At 47.6% G+C, this 15,240-nt stretch overlaps 2 protein-coding genes across 3 annotated transcripts in view; one reads left to right on the forward strand and one right to left on the reverse strand.

Moving 5' to 3' along the window:
• Positions 1-8,006, forward strand: part of LOC135827099 (uncharacterized) — a 25,869-nt gene extending 17,863 nt beyond the window's left edge. The window contains exons 13-15 of one of the 2 annotated variants that reach the window (XM_065339628.1): positions 665-1,177; positions 7,284-7,493; positions 7,530-8,006. In XM_065339628.1, coding sequence (XP_065195700.1) covers positions 665-1,177; positions 7,284-7,493; positions 7,530-7,682 — 876 coding nt within the window. In that variant the 3' untranslated portion in view covers positions 7,683-8,006. Of the gene's footprint in view, positions 1-664; positions 1,178-7,283 lie in introns of both variants that reach the window. The other variant, XM_065339623.1, reaches the window with a different exon arrangement.
• LOC135827118 (uncharacterized) lies at positions 7,952-14,784 on the reverse strand. Its single transcript, XM_065339646.1, has 6 exons — positions 14,578-14,784; positions 14,075-14,152; positions 13,421-13,712; positions 13,092-13,203; positions 12,269-12,340; positions 7,952-8,500 (listed from the first exon to the last, which is right to left on the reverse strand). The coding sequence occupies exons 1-6, from the start codon at positions 14,744-14,746 to the stop codon at positions 8,204-8,206; spliced, it is 1,020 nt and encodes a 339-aa protein (XP_065195718.1). The 5' UTR covers positions 14,747-14,784; the 3' UTR covers positions 7,952-8,203.
• Between the last annotated feature and the right edge of the window lie 456 nt (positions 14,785-15,240).

Below are 15,240 nucleotides of genomic sequence, written 5' to 3' on the forward strand. Positions count from 1 at the left end.
GGAGACAGTGAGGCCCCTGGAAACCTGGTGCCGGGTGGTGCTGCCAGCTGATGGTAAGAATAGGTCCTGGAGGACACTGCTGGCTTTCCCAGGCAATGTTACTAGTGGTCTTCGGGACGCTGTGTCAAATGGTGGTCGTCTGAGGAAGCTGTGCCCCTCTGGCCGTCCATTAGTCACAATTGAATTCATTAACCCCAGCGCTACCTTAGAGTGAACCGTAATAAATAGGGCCACGATGGATGAATGAGTTGCCACAACTTTCTCAGACCAGCACCATCCGATTCAGCGCCCACATGACTCTAGGTTCTGAAATTTTCATCTTCGCCCAATGATGCTCAGGCGCGTGCTCGGCGATGGGCACGGGGGGCACGTGCACCCCCCAAACATTTTCAATCTGGGTAATTGCAATTGAAATGTATGCAAATATGCTCTAAAATTCAAGAAAGGTTGCAAACAAATTGCAGAAAATTGCCGGGGGGCTCCCCTCGGCTCCCGTGCACCCCCCTAGTTGGGGGGCCGAGCACGCCCCTGATGCTTGTAGTGAAGTGTTACTATTATTGGACATTATCATTTTGGGCGGGGGGGGGGGGACTTTGTCTGCTGAGAACTTCATTCACCCACCCTTTTTCATATCAGTCTTGCTGCTCTTCCATTCTCCGCCCAGGCGTCTGAAAGTGACGAACTACACTTCAACAGCACATCCCGTTCCATAAAGGCGGTTTTGCAGAAATCCGCCTCGCCATGTGTCGATGAATCGCGTTCCACTGAGATGGAAGTCACCACTTCCAAAGTAGCTACTGCCAGCCAGGATCATGACCGTTCAGGCGTAAGGACGACTGTGTTTAGCAGCACATCGCATGTCCATGTTGAAGTCAAGCGTCCCACGGACGAGGCAGGAAGACACAATGTATCTGCAGGCGATGCCACTGCGAGCACTGCAATTGGAGCGACGTCTACTGATGCAGGAATGATTGACGAAACTGGGGGGAAGGCCGCAGCTGTAGCCAGTGCAACCAATGCCGTTGCGTGTGCTGCTGATGCCAATGTATCGTATACCCCCGAGTCACCTACAGCTGTCAGAGGCCAAGGCCAGCAGCCATCACTATCAATGCAGTGCACAGAAACCACACCAACAACGCCCAACGGCCGGTCGATTTCAAGACACTTTCATGGCTGGGTAAGGATCGATGTGGAACACATTTTTTAGTTTTACAATTATTATTATTATTATTATTACTTGGTCCGCCCAGTTAAAATTGCCGCTTATCTTCACACTTGTCTCAGGAAAGAAATACGAATATTTGAAGCAAGCCACGATCACAAAGCACTAATTACATGATTATTTACAGTAACCAACTCAGTCGAAAATTCAAGCAAGTTACACATCCTCCTCGCCACTATCGTCGCTGGAGGAAGAGCTCAAAACGTACGATCCGGACAGCTGCTGCACGGGTCGTTTCATAGCTTGTTCCACTTCTCCTCGTCTCGAATCACGCTCAAAGGCAGTGCGTGCCTGTCACCTTCCCATCAGAAGCTGAGTGAGACTGCAGGCATGTTGACTGTAAGTGTTATCCCCGTTCGTCGCAATAATGCGACTTTGTTTGAGACAAAAAGGCACCGCCATATCAGTGTCCTTTTTTTCAAATCGCCTCTTGCGCTTGTCGTACTTGCTGATCAGCACCCGTACCCACGCGAGCCGCTGGTGCTTGTACATGCAGCGCAGTGATAGCTTCCGCTTGATGTAGCACCTGTGCGTACTGCACCTACAACGCCGTGCACCAGGCTTTTCGGCTAGTTTCCTGAAAGTCCTTTGCACGAGTGTTTCTCTCAGGACTTGGTGTTTCCTTTGATTAGCTCCTTTGCCCTGTCCTCTGTGAGCTTCAAAGTGTGTCCGCCGGATTGGTCTCACTTACTGGAGACATCGACATGAGCTGCAGTTTCTTCGTCAGCGATTTGCTGGTGATAGCCCTTCACTAGGCGCTGTACTGTGCAAGCACTGACATTCAAGCTCGCGAAGCGCTTTTTCAGCTTTTCTATACCTCCCCGGGGTAAACAATCCTTGCCATCAGACAGCTGGAAGTAGACAGAAACTGTATTCTCCATCGCTCTGAAATGCGAACATCCTGACCTATTTTACGGACTCGAGCGGAGGTTGCAGTGTTTTCTTGCGCTGACGGAAGTGTTCGTCGGCGGCAGCTCCGTCAAAAAGACTCAAACGAACCGATCGCAACTTCTGTGATGGTTTGTGCCGCCATGTCGTCGGATGCAATGGTCAATGGTCATGTTCGGATGGTGAATCGGTGGTTCCATGCCGTGTGGCACAGGCAGAACAACAAAAAACCAAGTGAGAAGATAAGCGCCAATTTTAACTGGGCGGACCAAGTATTTTAATAACGAAGGTACGTGTTGGGTCGTAAGTATCCACGCAAACATACATCCAGTCAAAATAAGGCACTTGTCAAAGTATCCGAACGTTTTCGGTCCCTTCTCATCAAGGATTATACAGGGAATGGCTCAAGTTGGAAAGACTAAAACTTATAATAGCGTAAAGATATGAGATAACAACACTCGTGACAAGGTGGAAAATTATCAAGTTCAGCACGGCACAAAACTCGAAGGAAATAATAATAGTGACAAGAACATAGTGAGCAAATTAAGTTACATTGTTAAAGGGGAAGTTAAGGCAAAAATTAAAATTTCGCCAGTTGTAGTCTTCGGGGTGCTGAGTCGAATGGTCGTGGTCCGAGGAAGCTGAGACGCTCCCTTCCTACTTGAATCCCAATCGAACTCGCGCACTTCCACCGAAACTGGGTGACTGCGCCCTACTAGATGGGGATTTGTATGCAAAATGTCACTAAAAGCGCCATTTCGTTCTTATAAAAGCACGGATGACCGCGATTGGCCCATATGTTGTAGTCTTTTGGACGCTGAGTCGACTGGTTTTGGTCCGAAAAGGCTGCGATGCGGCGTTCCTCCTTTATTCCCAATCGAACATGGTTGAAGAAGTGGTCACGTGCTCCTGCGTACACCAGTCACCTGGTCACCGTGCCTGCAGGGTACAACTTACTAGCCTGTTGGACCTTTTTTGGGTGCAGTCCTGTCACTCGAGTTGAACTCGAGTTGAACCTTGGTGTGAAAGTTGTCACCTGCTGGCGTGGTGACCAGGTGATTTGGGCAACCAGGACCACGTGACCGCTTCTTCAACCATGTTCGATTGGGAATAAAGGAGGAACGCTGCATCGCAGCCTTTTCGGACCAAAACCAGTCGACTCAGCGTCCAAAAGACTACAACATATGGGCCAATCGCGGTCATCCGTGTTTTTATAAGAACGAAATGGCGCTTTTAGTGACATTTTGCATACAAATCCCCATCTAGTAGGGCGCAGTCACCCAGTTTGGGTGGAAGTGCGCGAGTTCGATTGGGATTCAAGTAGGAAGGGAGCGTCTCAGCTTCCTCGGACCAAGACCATTCGACTCAGCACCCCGAAGACTACAACTGGTGAAATTTTATTTTTTGCCTTAACTTCCCCTTTAACACCTCGACGAGGAGTAACACCAAACAATTGTAGCGACAACACATTTCCTTTCTGTACGCAAAGTTCAGGATCTAACTTACGGATATACAAAGCTTCTAACACAGCCAGATGCAACGCACATCTACCACGTGACAATATTGAGAACACATTATCACTGTACAACTCACGACAATTGGTACGGGCTGACAGATGTTGCTTGATGGACGAAGTGCGATTCTTAGCTCCGTTGGGTGTTGTCTCCTCCAATGTCCCGTCATCTCGCCTCTTCGCGCCATCACCACTATCCGTCTCTTTGCTTTTCCGCGGCCTTCCACGTTTTCTGACACTAGCCGTTGTGTGCGCGATGCCCAGTGTCCTTTCAGCTACGTCTCCTCCATTGCGGATTTCTATTGATCTTCTTACTCCAACTTGTCCGGTGTTCAATATTGAGGTTCGTTTTCGCGGTCTACCACGTTTTCGAATATTGACTGTTGTTGTCACTTCTGTTGTCGTTGTACGTGCGTCCTCACCAGTCCGTATTTTTACTTGGCTTCGCGTAACCCTTCCCGACGCAGACAGATCCTTTGTCAATTTCGGTGGTTTACGTGTCGGTCTTTCACCATCTTTCACGCTGTTCTCAGCTGGACCCTGCCCTACACACGCGGAGGAGGACGGGCATGCAGTCACATCTTCACAGGAAGAGGAAGATCCACCGATGGACTGGACAGCACATTTTGGAGGACGACCACAGCGAGGACGACACTCACGCGCATCAAGCGGAACAAAACGTAACGGCACATGTTGACAAATGCGCACGCCCAGGTGCTGAAGGGTTCTACCTACATACCGATCTTCACATTGTCGGCATTGAAAGAAATAGATAAGGTTACTTTTACTAAGGGTAGGTAGAACATCCTTCTTCACACTGAACGCACGCACTGTCCCAATTATGACGTACAGCTTGACGCACGGATAAGATGGACATACGATACCACGAACATCCTTCTCCACGCGCGCAGAACCAGCGCCAACCCAGGGTAAACGGAGCACCACTGGGCAAAGGTCAGGTCCAAATTGGATCGGCTTGTCTGTCGCCGGTTTTTCGTTGATTAGCTTGGCCAGAAATTCCTTTGGATAGCCGTTGTTCGTAAATATTGATGTCAGTCTGTCTAATTCGTCCTGCAATAGATGAAGGGAACATATTCTATGCGCACGATAAACTAGCGCTTTAACAAGATGTTTCTTCGATTTCGTTGGAGTATAGCTCCCCCACGGAATGTAGAGGCCGGTGAAAGTTGGCTTCCTATAGATAGTGGTGTCCAAACTCTTAGTGTTGATGTTGCGTGATATTTGTACATCCAAGAAGGATAATCTGCCGTTTTGTTCCGCTTCCGACGTTAATATCAACGCCGGATGGAGGCTATTCAGAGTTAGTAGAAAAGTCCCACAGACATCCTCATCCTCATCGTGACAGTACACATCGTCTACAAAACGACAGTACATAGAGGGCCACAATGATGGACTAATGGACGCTTCACAGAACCCTACAAATATATTAGCCAATACAGGACCAAGCGGCCAGCCCATGGCAATGCCATCTATTTGTTGAATCGCACTTCGTCCATCAAGCAACATCTGTCAGCCCGTACCAATTGTCGTGAGTTGTACAGTGATAATGTGTTCTCAATATTGTCACGTGGTAGATGTGCGTTGCATCTGGCTGTGTTAGAAGCTTTGTATATCCGTAAGTTAGATCCTGAACTTTGCGTACAGAAAGAAAATGTGTTGTCGCTACAATTGTTTGGTGTTACTCCTCGTCGAGGTGTTAACAATGTAACTTAATTTTCTCACTGTGTTCTTGTCACTATTATTATTTCCTTCGAGTTTTGTGTCGTGCTGAACTTGATAATTTTCCACCTTGTCACGAGTGTTGTTATCTCATATCTTTACGCTATATAAGTTTTAGTCTTTCCAACTTGAGCCATTCCCTGTATAATCCTTGATGAGAAGGGACCGAAAACGTTCGGATACTTTGACAAGTGCCTTATTTTGACTGGATGTATGTTTGCGTGGATACTTACGACCCAACACGTACCTTCGTTATTAAAGTATTATCCGCCTCCGACTTCTTGTAAAATTATTATTATTATTATTATTATTATTATTATTAGACACAATCTCATAGCATGTGACAAGCATAGCTAATGCAGGGACAGAATCCCCTGAGACAAGGGCGTTGAGCCAGCCACGGCAAAGATGTGTAAGTTATTGATTAATCACAACTGTCTGAATGGTGTGGCCTTGCTGCTTGTCTGAATGGTGTGGCCTTGCTGCTTGTATGAATGGTGTGGCCTTGCTGCTTGTATGAATGGTGTGGCCTTGCTGCTTGTATGAATGGTGTGGCCTTGCTGCTTGTATGAATGGTGTGGCCTTGCTGCTTGTATGAATGGTGTGGCCTTGCTGCTTGTATGAATGGTGTGGCCTTGCTGCATGTCTGAATGGTGTGGCCTTGCTGGTTGTCTGAATGGTGTGGCCTTGCTGCTTGTATGAATGGTGTGGCCTTGCTGCTTGTATGAATGGTGTGGCCTTGCTGCTTGTATGAATGGTGTGGCCTTGCTGCTTGTATGAATGGTGTGGCCTTGCTGCTTGTATGAATGGTGTGGCCTTGCTGCTTGTCTGAATGGTGTGGCCTTGCTGCTTGTATGAATGGTGTGGCCTTGCTGCTTGTATGAATGGTGTGGCCTTGCTGCTTGTCTGAATGGTGTGGCCTTGCTGCTTGTATGAATGGTGTGGCCTTGCTGCTTGTATGAATGGTGTGGCCTTGCTGCTTGTATGAATGGTGTGGCCTTGCTGCTTGTATGAATGGTGTGGCCTTGCTGCTTGTATGAATGGTGTGGCCTTGCTGCTTGTATGAATGGTGTGGCCTTGCTGCTTGTATGAATGGTGTGGCCTTGCTGCTTGTATGAATGGTGTGGCCTTGCTGCTTGTATGAATGGTGTGGCCTTGCTGCTTGTCTGAATGGTGTGGCCTTGCTGCTTGTCTGAATGGTGTGGCCTTGCTGCTTGTATGAATGGTGTGGCCTCGCTGCTTGTCTGAATGGTGTGGCCTTGCTGCTTGTATGAATGGTGTGGCCTTGCTGCTTGTATGAATGGTGTGGCCTTGCTGCTTGTATGAATGGTGTGGCCTTGCTGCTTGTCTGAATGGTGTGGCCTTGCTGCTTGTATGAATGGTGTGGCATTGCTGCTTGTCTGAATGGTGTGGCCTTGCTGCTTGTCTGAATGGTGTGGCCTTGCTGCTTGTCTGAATGGTGTGGCCTTGCTGCTTGTATGAATGGTGTGGCCTTGCTGCTTGTCTGAATGGTGTGGCCTTGCTGCTTGTCTGAATGGTGTGGCCTTGCTGCTTGTCTGAATGGTGTGGCCTTGCTGCTTGTCTGAATGGTGTGGCCTTGCTGCTTGTCTGAATCAGTGTGTACCCACTGTGCAAGCAGGGGCGTTGGACATGGTGACATGGTGACATGGTGACATGGTGCGGTTATTTTGGTATTGACCGTACAATACTTTGCCCCAGGTACCCGTGAACTTCAATAGAATGCACTGATCTGGTCTTCAATAGAATACACTGATCTGGGCTCTAAATTTCCAACATCTTCGGCTCAGCCACCTTCCCCCACGAGTAAATTGTACTTTAGATGGTTGACCGTACCACACCAAAAAATGCCTTCCGACTCCCATGACATGTAAGATGTGTTCTACTTTGCATTTGTTTCAGCTGGGCTTGGGTGCTGTGCGCAATGAATCACCGTTGTTGACGAGAGGCAACTCCTCCACCCCTAGTGAATCAGCTGCAAGTCCCATACGACAGCTTGGTCGCCAGTTTATGAGCAGGGTGAAGAGCTTGACTAATAACGGTTCAAGCACTGCAGGTGTTGAGAGAAGACAGCGCTCCAAATCCTGTGATCAAGGTGTAGCATTGCCCCATGGAAGTGCCCTGCCCCAGGGAAGCGCCCCGCCCCAGGGAAGTGCCCTGCCCCAGGGAAGCGCCCTGCCTTATCACACAAATAACCATGGTAACCATTCTGCACCCATGAACATGAACAACGGAAGTCGAGCACTTGTCGCAGTGGCTGATACTGGTGCACAGAACTCTAGCACTGCGGGCTTAGCCTGAACACAGCGCACCACACAACATGTGCTTGACCTTCAGTCTGATCCAATGAAACTCGAAGGATATTGCTCCCAAAGATCATCAAATGTTTCGCATCTTCAGCAGCTTTTCAAGTGACCCCTTACCATATCTGCTTGAGCCTTGAACCAAAGTTAATTTTCAGATGTGTAGTACTGTTGACAAATTTGCTAGATTTTCGGAAATCGGACGTAATTTCAAGCACCGTTCCCGTGCCCTCTTTTCTGGTGATAAGCAATTGAAACACTACCATGTTAACTATTTGATTGATTTATCCACCTTGAAAACATAGCAAGTGTGTATAAATTATGTAGTGACCAGAGCACCGCATCAAAACACTTTTTGAATATTTTTAAACTTTCAGGATCTATGCAATTTTTGCAATAAGCATAATTCAATGTGCATAGTTCTAAGAGGAGCATGAAGGTATTCATATCCATGGTGATTAACACATCCAGCCAGGCATATCAGCTCATCTAGTGTCGAAGATCATTGGGACAAGTATGCTAATAACTCATGTTGAGAGAGGCAGCGGTGCCATCAAGGAGAAGGCTCCATAGGTTTGCAACATGCTTGTGGGGAAATGTCTTCTTCTTGTCTTCAGACTTGGTTTCTTGAATCACTTCCCGCTCGGCTGGCCTTGGGCAGTCAGACCTGGAAATTCTGGTGGTGAGATCTTGGATAAGTGCCATACCCTCCACAAGGCATGTAGCGACCGATGTGTCACGATTCCTGCTGTACTCCCTAGCCAAGGAATCCATCAGTGTGTGCACGACGCCTTCGAGTCGAGTAATGTGAAATACCTGCAACATCCCGGCGCACATGGGAAAAATACAAATCCCTGTTACCCTGAATCTATCATAGAATAAGCAAACCAGTACAGACATGTGTTGCAAGCCAGTACAGACATGTGTTGCAAGCCAGTTAGTTGTAGAACTTCAGTACCGTCAGTCAGTGTCGTGCAATGTTATCGCATGAGCTGATTGTTGAGTGACTGGTGGTGTTAGTGGACATTATAGTGTAACTTGTAGTTCCTTGGACCTTTTTTTTTCTTTTTGATGCTTCGTGTGTTTTTCTTTTGCTTTTTTGGCGTCAAACCACCACATAACAGGGCCGGAGGAACGAGTTTGCGAGTGGTCCGGCCGAAGTCCAAGGGGGGTCCGGGGGATCTCCCCGGGGAAATTTTTGAGAATTTAAGTGAAAATGAGCCAATTTGGGCATCTCGTGAGAGAGATAGGCAGATGTGACGGATGGAACTATATACAATTAGTAACAATTAGGCATCAGAATTGGGAAATTATTCGGAAAATTTACGTAAATATGAGCCAATTTGGCATCTCGTGAGAGAGACAGACAGATGTGACGGATGAAACTATATACAATTAGGAATCAGGATTGCTCTGGAAAGATGTCTATTGAAACTTTCCAAAGATGTTTAACCGATGCTCATTGGCGGCAACGAAATCATCACCACATTGCCGCAAGCTGAGCAAATCTGCTTTGTCCTTGTGGACATGCAGCAGAAGCAAAGCATTAAGGCGAGCCTGGGCCATTGTGGTGCGGAGATAGGTTTTCAGTCGTCGAAGAGCTGAAAATGACCTCTCGCTGGTGGCATTGCTTGCAGGCATGACGAGGATAAGCTTCATGATGGCAAATATCTCCGACAGTAGTTCCCTACCTCTACCAAGGTTGAGGAGGGCTGTCTTGATTGTGCCAATTGAGATGTTTCCACCTCCTGTGCACAAGGACTTGAGCAGCGGCAGTTGTGTTTGCAACAGTGGAACATTGATGTCCGTGGCATACATGTCCTCAACCCGTGCCAGCTCAGCACTGTAATCATCTCCATTGGCAGCCTTCAGGACAACTCCCTCCAGGCAGCTGTACACTTTGTACCCTGGCTGATCAAATCGCTCTTTGATGCATGCCATCACAGTATCAATGGCGGCAAAGTAGATAGGCTTGTAATGGTCAGCAGGGCTTTCAGGATAGTGACCCTGGCCGGTGCCGACAGCAAAGCGAGCTGGTGTCTTCCGCTTCCTCGCTAGAACCGGCTCATCCACGTCATTGGCTGACTGCACTTTGACAACGTCCGCCCAAAACGTGTCAAAGGATGTATCATTCCGAAGGCTTGTCAGGGATCGCAGAGTGACGGTTGCTGCTGCTTGACCTTCCGCAGCAGAAATATCCTTCTTCTGCAACGTCTTGCTCAGGTTCTCGGCAAGGCCAAGAATTTTGCGTCCCAGCATAACTCCAAATAGGAAACTGAACAGCGAGAACTGGTGTGCAATTCCACTGACACGAGCTGACATCTCGGCATCATACGTAGCCATTGACTCAAATTCGGTAAGGCTGGCTTGCAGGACGGAGTAGTTGCTAACAATGCTAGCGAGGGAGGCTGAGCGAGTGGTCCATCTTGTGGGGCATAGCGTTCGAAATCCTGCTTGGTCAGGAGCCATGTCATCCTTGAGCCTTTGATATGTGGCATTGCGCTTCGCAGAATATTTCAGAAGTTTTGACAACTCAAACACGGTGTTAAGACAATCCTTGATACACTTGATGTCTCGAACCATATCCTGGCAAGCTAAATTTAAGGCATGCCCGTAGCAATGAGTGTATAACGCTTTGGGGTTTATCTGTAGTAGCTGTGCTGCGACTCCATTTCGATGCCCTCTCATGACAGATGCCCCGTCATAACATTGTCCACGGCAGAACTCTAATGGTAGGTTGAGTCTTGTGCACACGTCCTTGATCATGCCAAAAATCGTGGCTGCATCGGCTTTCTCCAGCGCATACATGCCAATAAATTCCTCGTGTGGTTCCAGCTGGTCATCCACCCAACGAAATACGGCAGTCATCTGCTCAATAGTGCTAGAGTCGGTAGTTTCGTCCACCATGACTGTGAAGAACTGACCCTGCATTTCCTCGATAATTCCACGCAGTATCCTGTGAGCCATGACCTGCAGGATCTCATTTTGCATATCATGGCCAGTGTATTTGCTGCTTTTGCGTTGCAACCACTCTGCAAAAGCTGGGTCACTGGAGCTGGTGAGCTTTAGAAGCTGACTGAAATTGCCATCTTCTTCCTGCGGACCATCACCACGCATGGGAAGTCCTTGTCTAGCGAGGAATCGAAGAGCAGACAGAATCTTCAGGAAGGACTCCCGGGCAGCCCTTTTGTCCTCCGCAAGTTTGGACGACAAGAGTTCACCCACGTCTTTCGTGGTGGCAGGTACTGTTAGCAATCGTTCTACAGCTTCGCGGTGGCACTCGGACGACTCGTGCCTCCTGAAGCTTGTTGTCGCATCCTTCCAGTTCTGGAACCCCTTCGTCAGAAACGCACCATCAGCACAGCTAGCGATCAAAAGTTTCTTCGAAACAGCCAAGCAGCAGGTATGGCAAAACGCACGCTCGCTCTTTGAATCCCAATGTAGCCATTCCCAAGAGGAGAACCAACTCGGCTGAAAGGAGCGGCACACAACATTCTTCACACCAAATGCGACAAGAGGAAACGTAAGGTCACGCGGTTGAAAGGGTTTGTCCTCCACAACTAGAACCCGCTCCAACTGAGCACTCAAGCTCGGTCCGGCATGTTTTGACAACGCCATAACGCCATCAGGATAACGGAACACGAACTGTAATTGCAACTACTCGCACTCGTAGTGCTGGAACGACTGGAGTCAGATGTATCGTGCAAGTGTCATGACATTATAATTGTAGTCCTAGATCCTGTAGACCGTATACGCGTAGATCAACTACAGTCTACAGGAAGTAAGTTAGTTGCCCACGCGGCTGTAAACTACTCCTACAATACAAGAAGTAACATTTCCGTTGCCCTCAGCAGGCCTGTGTACACGCTACACGTGCCAACGGCCAGTCTTCCGGCCCAAACACGATCCAAGTATCCCAAAGTAGTTGACCACGGATCACGAAGGCAAGCCAAATCTGGGGTCAAGACGTGCATCGTTTTGGTGGTGCGTAGAATCTACTACTACTACTACTTACTAGATCTACATGTACATGATGACCTCACGTCGATTTCCATCCTGTCCTCAACCGACTCCCGGGATCCCGATTAGATCGTGAGCTCAGTGTACGTAGGTCTACGTGTATGCTACGCTTGACGGCCTGATACGGCCAGGGCTACGGTGTACCGGTATGTAGATATCTCTAACAATGCATGCAGTGCAGACATCTACGTGTGCGCACATTTTGTCGAAAGACCGATCATTTTTTCGGCTTCCTCGTACAGCATTCACGTAGATGTCTCTCGATCCGGATCGACGCTCGATCTTGTGCTTTTCGCTCGTTTCCTGTTGACTCGCGTATGTATTTTCGATAGGATGGAGGAGAGACTGATGCTGCAGTGCTTTGGTGGAAGGTGAGGTCGTGCATTGAACGATCCTTGTCACAAGTCCAAGCCCTGACCCTCTGAAATTTTTTACACCGGTTTTGCATGAATCAGGTGGACCACCCAGCTGGGAAAAGTGGTCCGGCCATGGCCGGACCAGCCGGACCGGTTCCGGCGGCCCTGCATAAGTGCCAATTTATTAAGTGGTAAGTTAGTTACTTACCAGAAACTTTGGTTGAATCAAACGTAGCTGCCTCCACGGGTTTGCCAGACCAGTACAGCATAGTTCATCCGACTGCATAGGGGCAAAGTATCAATATAATCCCATACAGAAAGACCCGATATGCAAGTGCTCTTAGAAGACAATTTCTAGGAATCAGAACTTCAGTACCCATGTATGTACCCTTCTTGGGATACTCAACAGTAGCTTAGGCCGACTGGTTCGCGTCATCCAGCGAACAGGAATTTCAACCAAACTGTGCAATATTCCTGTGGGTTGATACAAGTGCAGTATTGCTGTGGCAAGATACCAGTGGGAATACCTGTGAGACAAGCCGTGGCAAAAACATTCCTGTGGCTAGGTGCAAGTGCAAATTTGCTGGCGCAAATACAAGTGCAGATTATTCTGGGCAAATATGTTACATATGCAAACTTCCTGTTGGTAGATACAAGTGAAAAATGTGAGCGGAGGCAGGCGAAGCACATTATAGCCGGGACCCACTTTGAAATCACCCCGGACTACACCACTGCCCCAATCAAGTTCCGCTCACTTCTTGAATCGGAACGGATCACTTTCAGTGCCTGCATTGGTTACTTTCCAGTGTAAAATGACTGGTTTTGCGGCGTAATTGATTATTTGGTATGGCCGTGAAAACCTTGCCTGGACATGAAGATACGTTTCGTAAATCAGGAAGCTCCTGCAAGTGTTTCCAGGGCATGGGTCTCTTTTCATGGGATTACATTTTCAAAGTGGAGGTGAAAACACTATATGGGGCGGGGGGGGGGACAAAATTTGGCTAACGCAGTCTGCATATTCTTGACCTAACCTGTCCATTCCGTCTCCTTCTCGTTCTCCACATGGTGTCATTATTCACATTGAATCTGGCTGTTGCTACCTCCTCGTTGTCAACATAGACTTGGATGTCTCCGGAACCATTGCTGTAGCACCACAATCCACACCAAAATACAACAGAGACCTTAGCTTAGAGCTTTTGCACATTATTACTTTAAAAGTATACACTTCTGGAGAAAAACAAACAGTCAATCTGCAGCTAAGAATTGAACGTACTCTACTCAAACACACACACACACACACACACACACACACACACACAGTCATGACATAGCCTAGAGGTCAGCTCAGAAAATTCCTTACATTGAATTCATAGGTGACTCGAACACTAGTGGCGTGAAGCTCCACGAGGGGTCAATGGGCCAGGTTTCATCCAAAGCAGCACGTGTAACTCTCTCCGTGCATGTAGAGCGAAGTCTTATCATTCGCGTCAGACCATTGTTGTGTGGCACCGTGAGCGTCAGCATTCCGTTTTCAATTTGAATTGGTTGTATTCCATCAGCGTTTTCGGCTGAAACAGCAAGTACTACCATTACTAATATGCAGTAAGTGAGTGGGAGTAGGTCGTGGTTCACTACAAATTTCAACACCAGATCTGCAAAAGCAACAACAATAAGAACAGGAAAATAGAATGCATTCAGTGTAAGTTTCACTGCCCTGGTATCAAGTTCACGTCAATACATCCAGGATTCATGAGTTCAGATCAGAGTGCATCATCAAGCACACGTTGATACAGATATTATTATGCGTACACTTGAAATTGATCTGCTGCCCAGGAAGTACACATCGGTCTGGATTTGACCTGCCACGACTGTATGCTCAGTTAGGTGGGTAGAATTTCCTCTACTACGCGGCTTTTGAAGCTCATGCATGAGCACAATCATAGCAACACTGGTTAGGATAACGCCTTAGCTTGATGATGTGTATCCTCTAGTTCTGTGCCCAGCCAGATCTTACATTCCTTGTGCGATCGGTGGTGCGTTCTTCGGTTACAGCCATGTTTAGATGCTTTGCGGCAGGAGGCAGTTTTCTTTTCTGTGAAACAAAAAAAAATAAGAAACAGTAAGCTTGCCTGAATTGATCAGCCGCCGTACAATAACATCAATTTGATCTTATCCCAGAGCTGGAGGAGAGTATAACATTATTATTATCATTGTATTTCAGAGCCAGAGGAAAGTGTGAAAATTTTACATAAAACTTCATCACATGCTTGCTCTTTTCAACACCATATTCATAAAGTACGACGTGCTACCAATAGGTAAAGGCTGTGATTAAATCTACATGTATCTCACTACTACTACTAGTAGTCACTCTTGCCTGACAAGGATATCATAATAATAATAATAATAATAATATATTTTGAAAATTTTTTTAGAAAGGAAATTGGATGTCCTCTTTTCTGTTGGGACTGTTCAGATTGAAGACTACACAGCTGTGACTTATGAGGCTAGAATCATTACCTTGATGTGAGAGTTGTCCTTCATCTTTTCTTGTTTCCGTTTCAAATGATCGATTGTCACAAACGTCAGGTTGGCATCGGTGCGTTTGGATATCCGTAGCACCCCGAGCCGCAGGAAAGCAGCTTGAGCCAAGCGTTTCTGCTTGACTCTGCTGCAATCCTGTGGCCATTGTTTTGTACCGCTGGTGTTTTCATTTCAACTGATCACTAGCCGTACACTGAGCGCACTGAGGAGAGAAGGATGGCGGTGCCTGTTTTTCACTTACCACCTGAAAGGGGCTGGCTCGTGACTACTAGTGCAGCAAGCCAACTCACTGCTCAGGCACGCACTTGTTATTGCTACCTTTGAGAGACACCTCGGAAAGTGACCAATGAAAACAATGATTTGGATAAGACACGACTTGTGGGAAGGCACGCCAACTCGCAGCTACTTGTCAGCTTTCCGGCGATAGGTTCATGTTCGCATCTTGTTTCTAGTTCTGTCTTTCACTGTCTGCTTCAGAACAGCTGATCACTGGAGTGATTTTGCTACACGAATGTTTCGCGCTTGGCATGAGGCACTTCGCGGGATTCTGCTGGGACAGTCCCTATTGCGGAAAATTTCAGGTTACTGACACTATTACTGATTCAACACAGCATGCAACCACCTGCATGCATAGCATGG

The sequence above is a fragment of the Sycon ciliatum genome, chromosome 1 (assembly GCF_964019385.1).
Source record: "Sycon ciliatum chromosome 1, ocSycCili1.1, whole genome shotgun sequence".
Classification (NCBI taxonomy): domain Eukaryota; kingdom Metazoa; phylum Porifera; class Calcarea; order Leucosolenida; family Sycettidae; genus Sycon; species Sycon ciliatum.

Coding starts and splice junctions, on each gene's coding strand:
- LOC135827118 (XM_065339646.1), bottom strand. CDS start 14,746: ATGGCCACAGGATTGCAGCAGAGTCAAGCAGAAACGCTTGGCTCAAGC. Junction 14,153..14,577: donor AGGACAACTCTCACATCAAG/GTAATGATTCTA, acceptor TTTGTTTCACAG/AAAAGAAAACTGCCTCCTGC. Junction 13,204..13,420: donor GAGTCACCTATGAATTCAAT/GTAAGGAATTTT, acceptor GTGGTGCTACAG/CAATGGTTCCGGAGACATCC.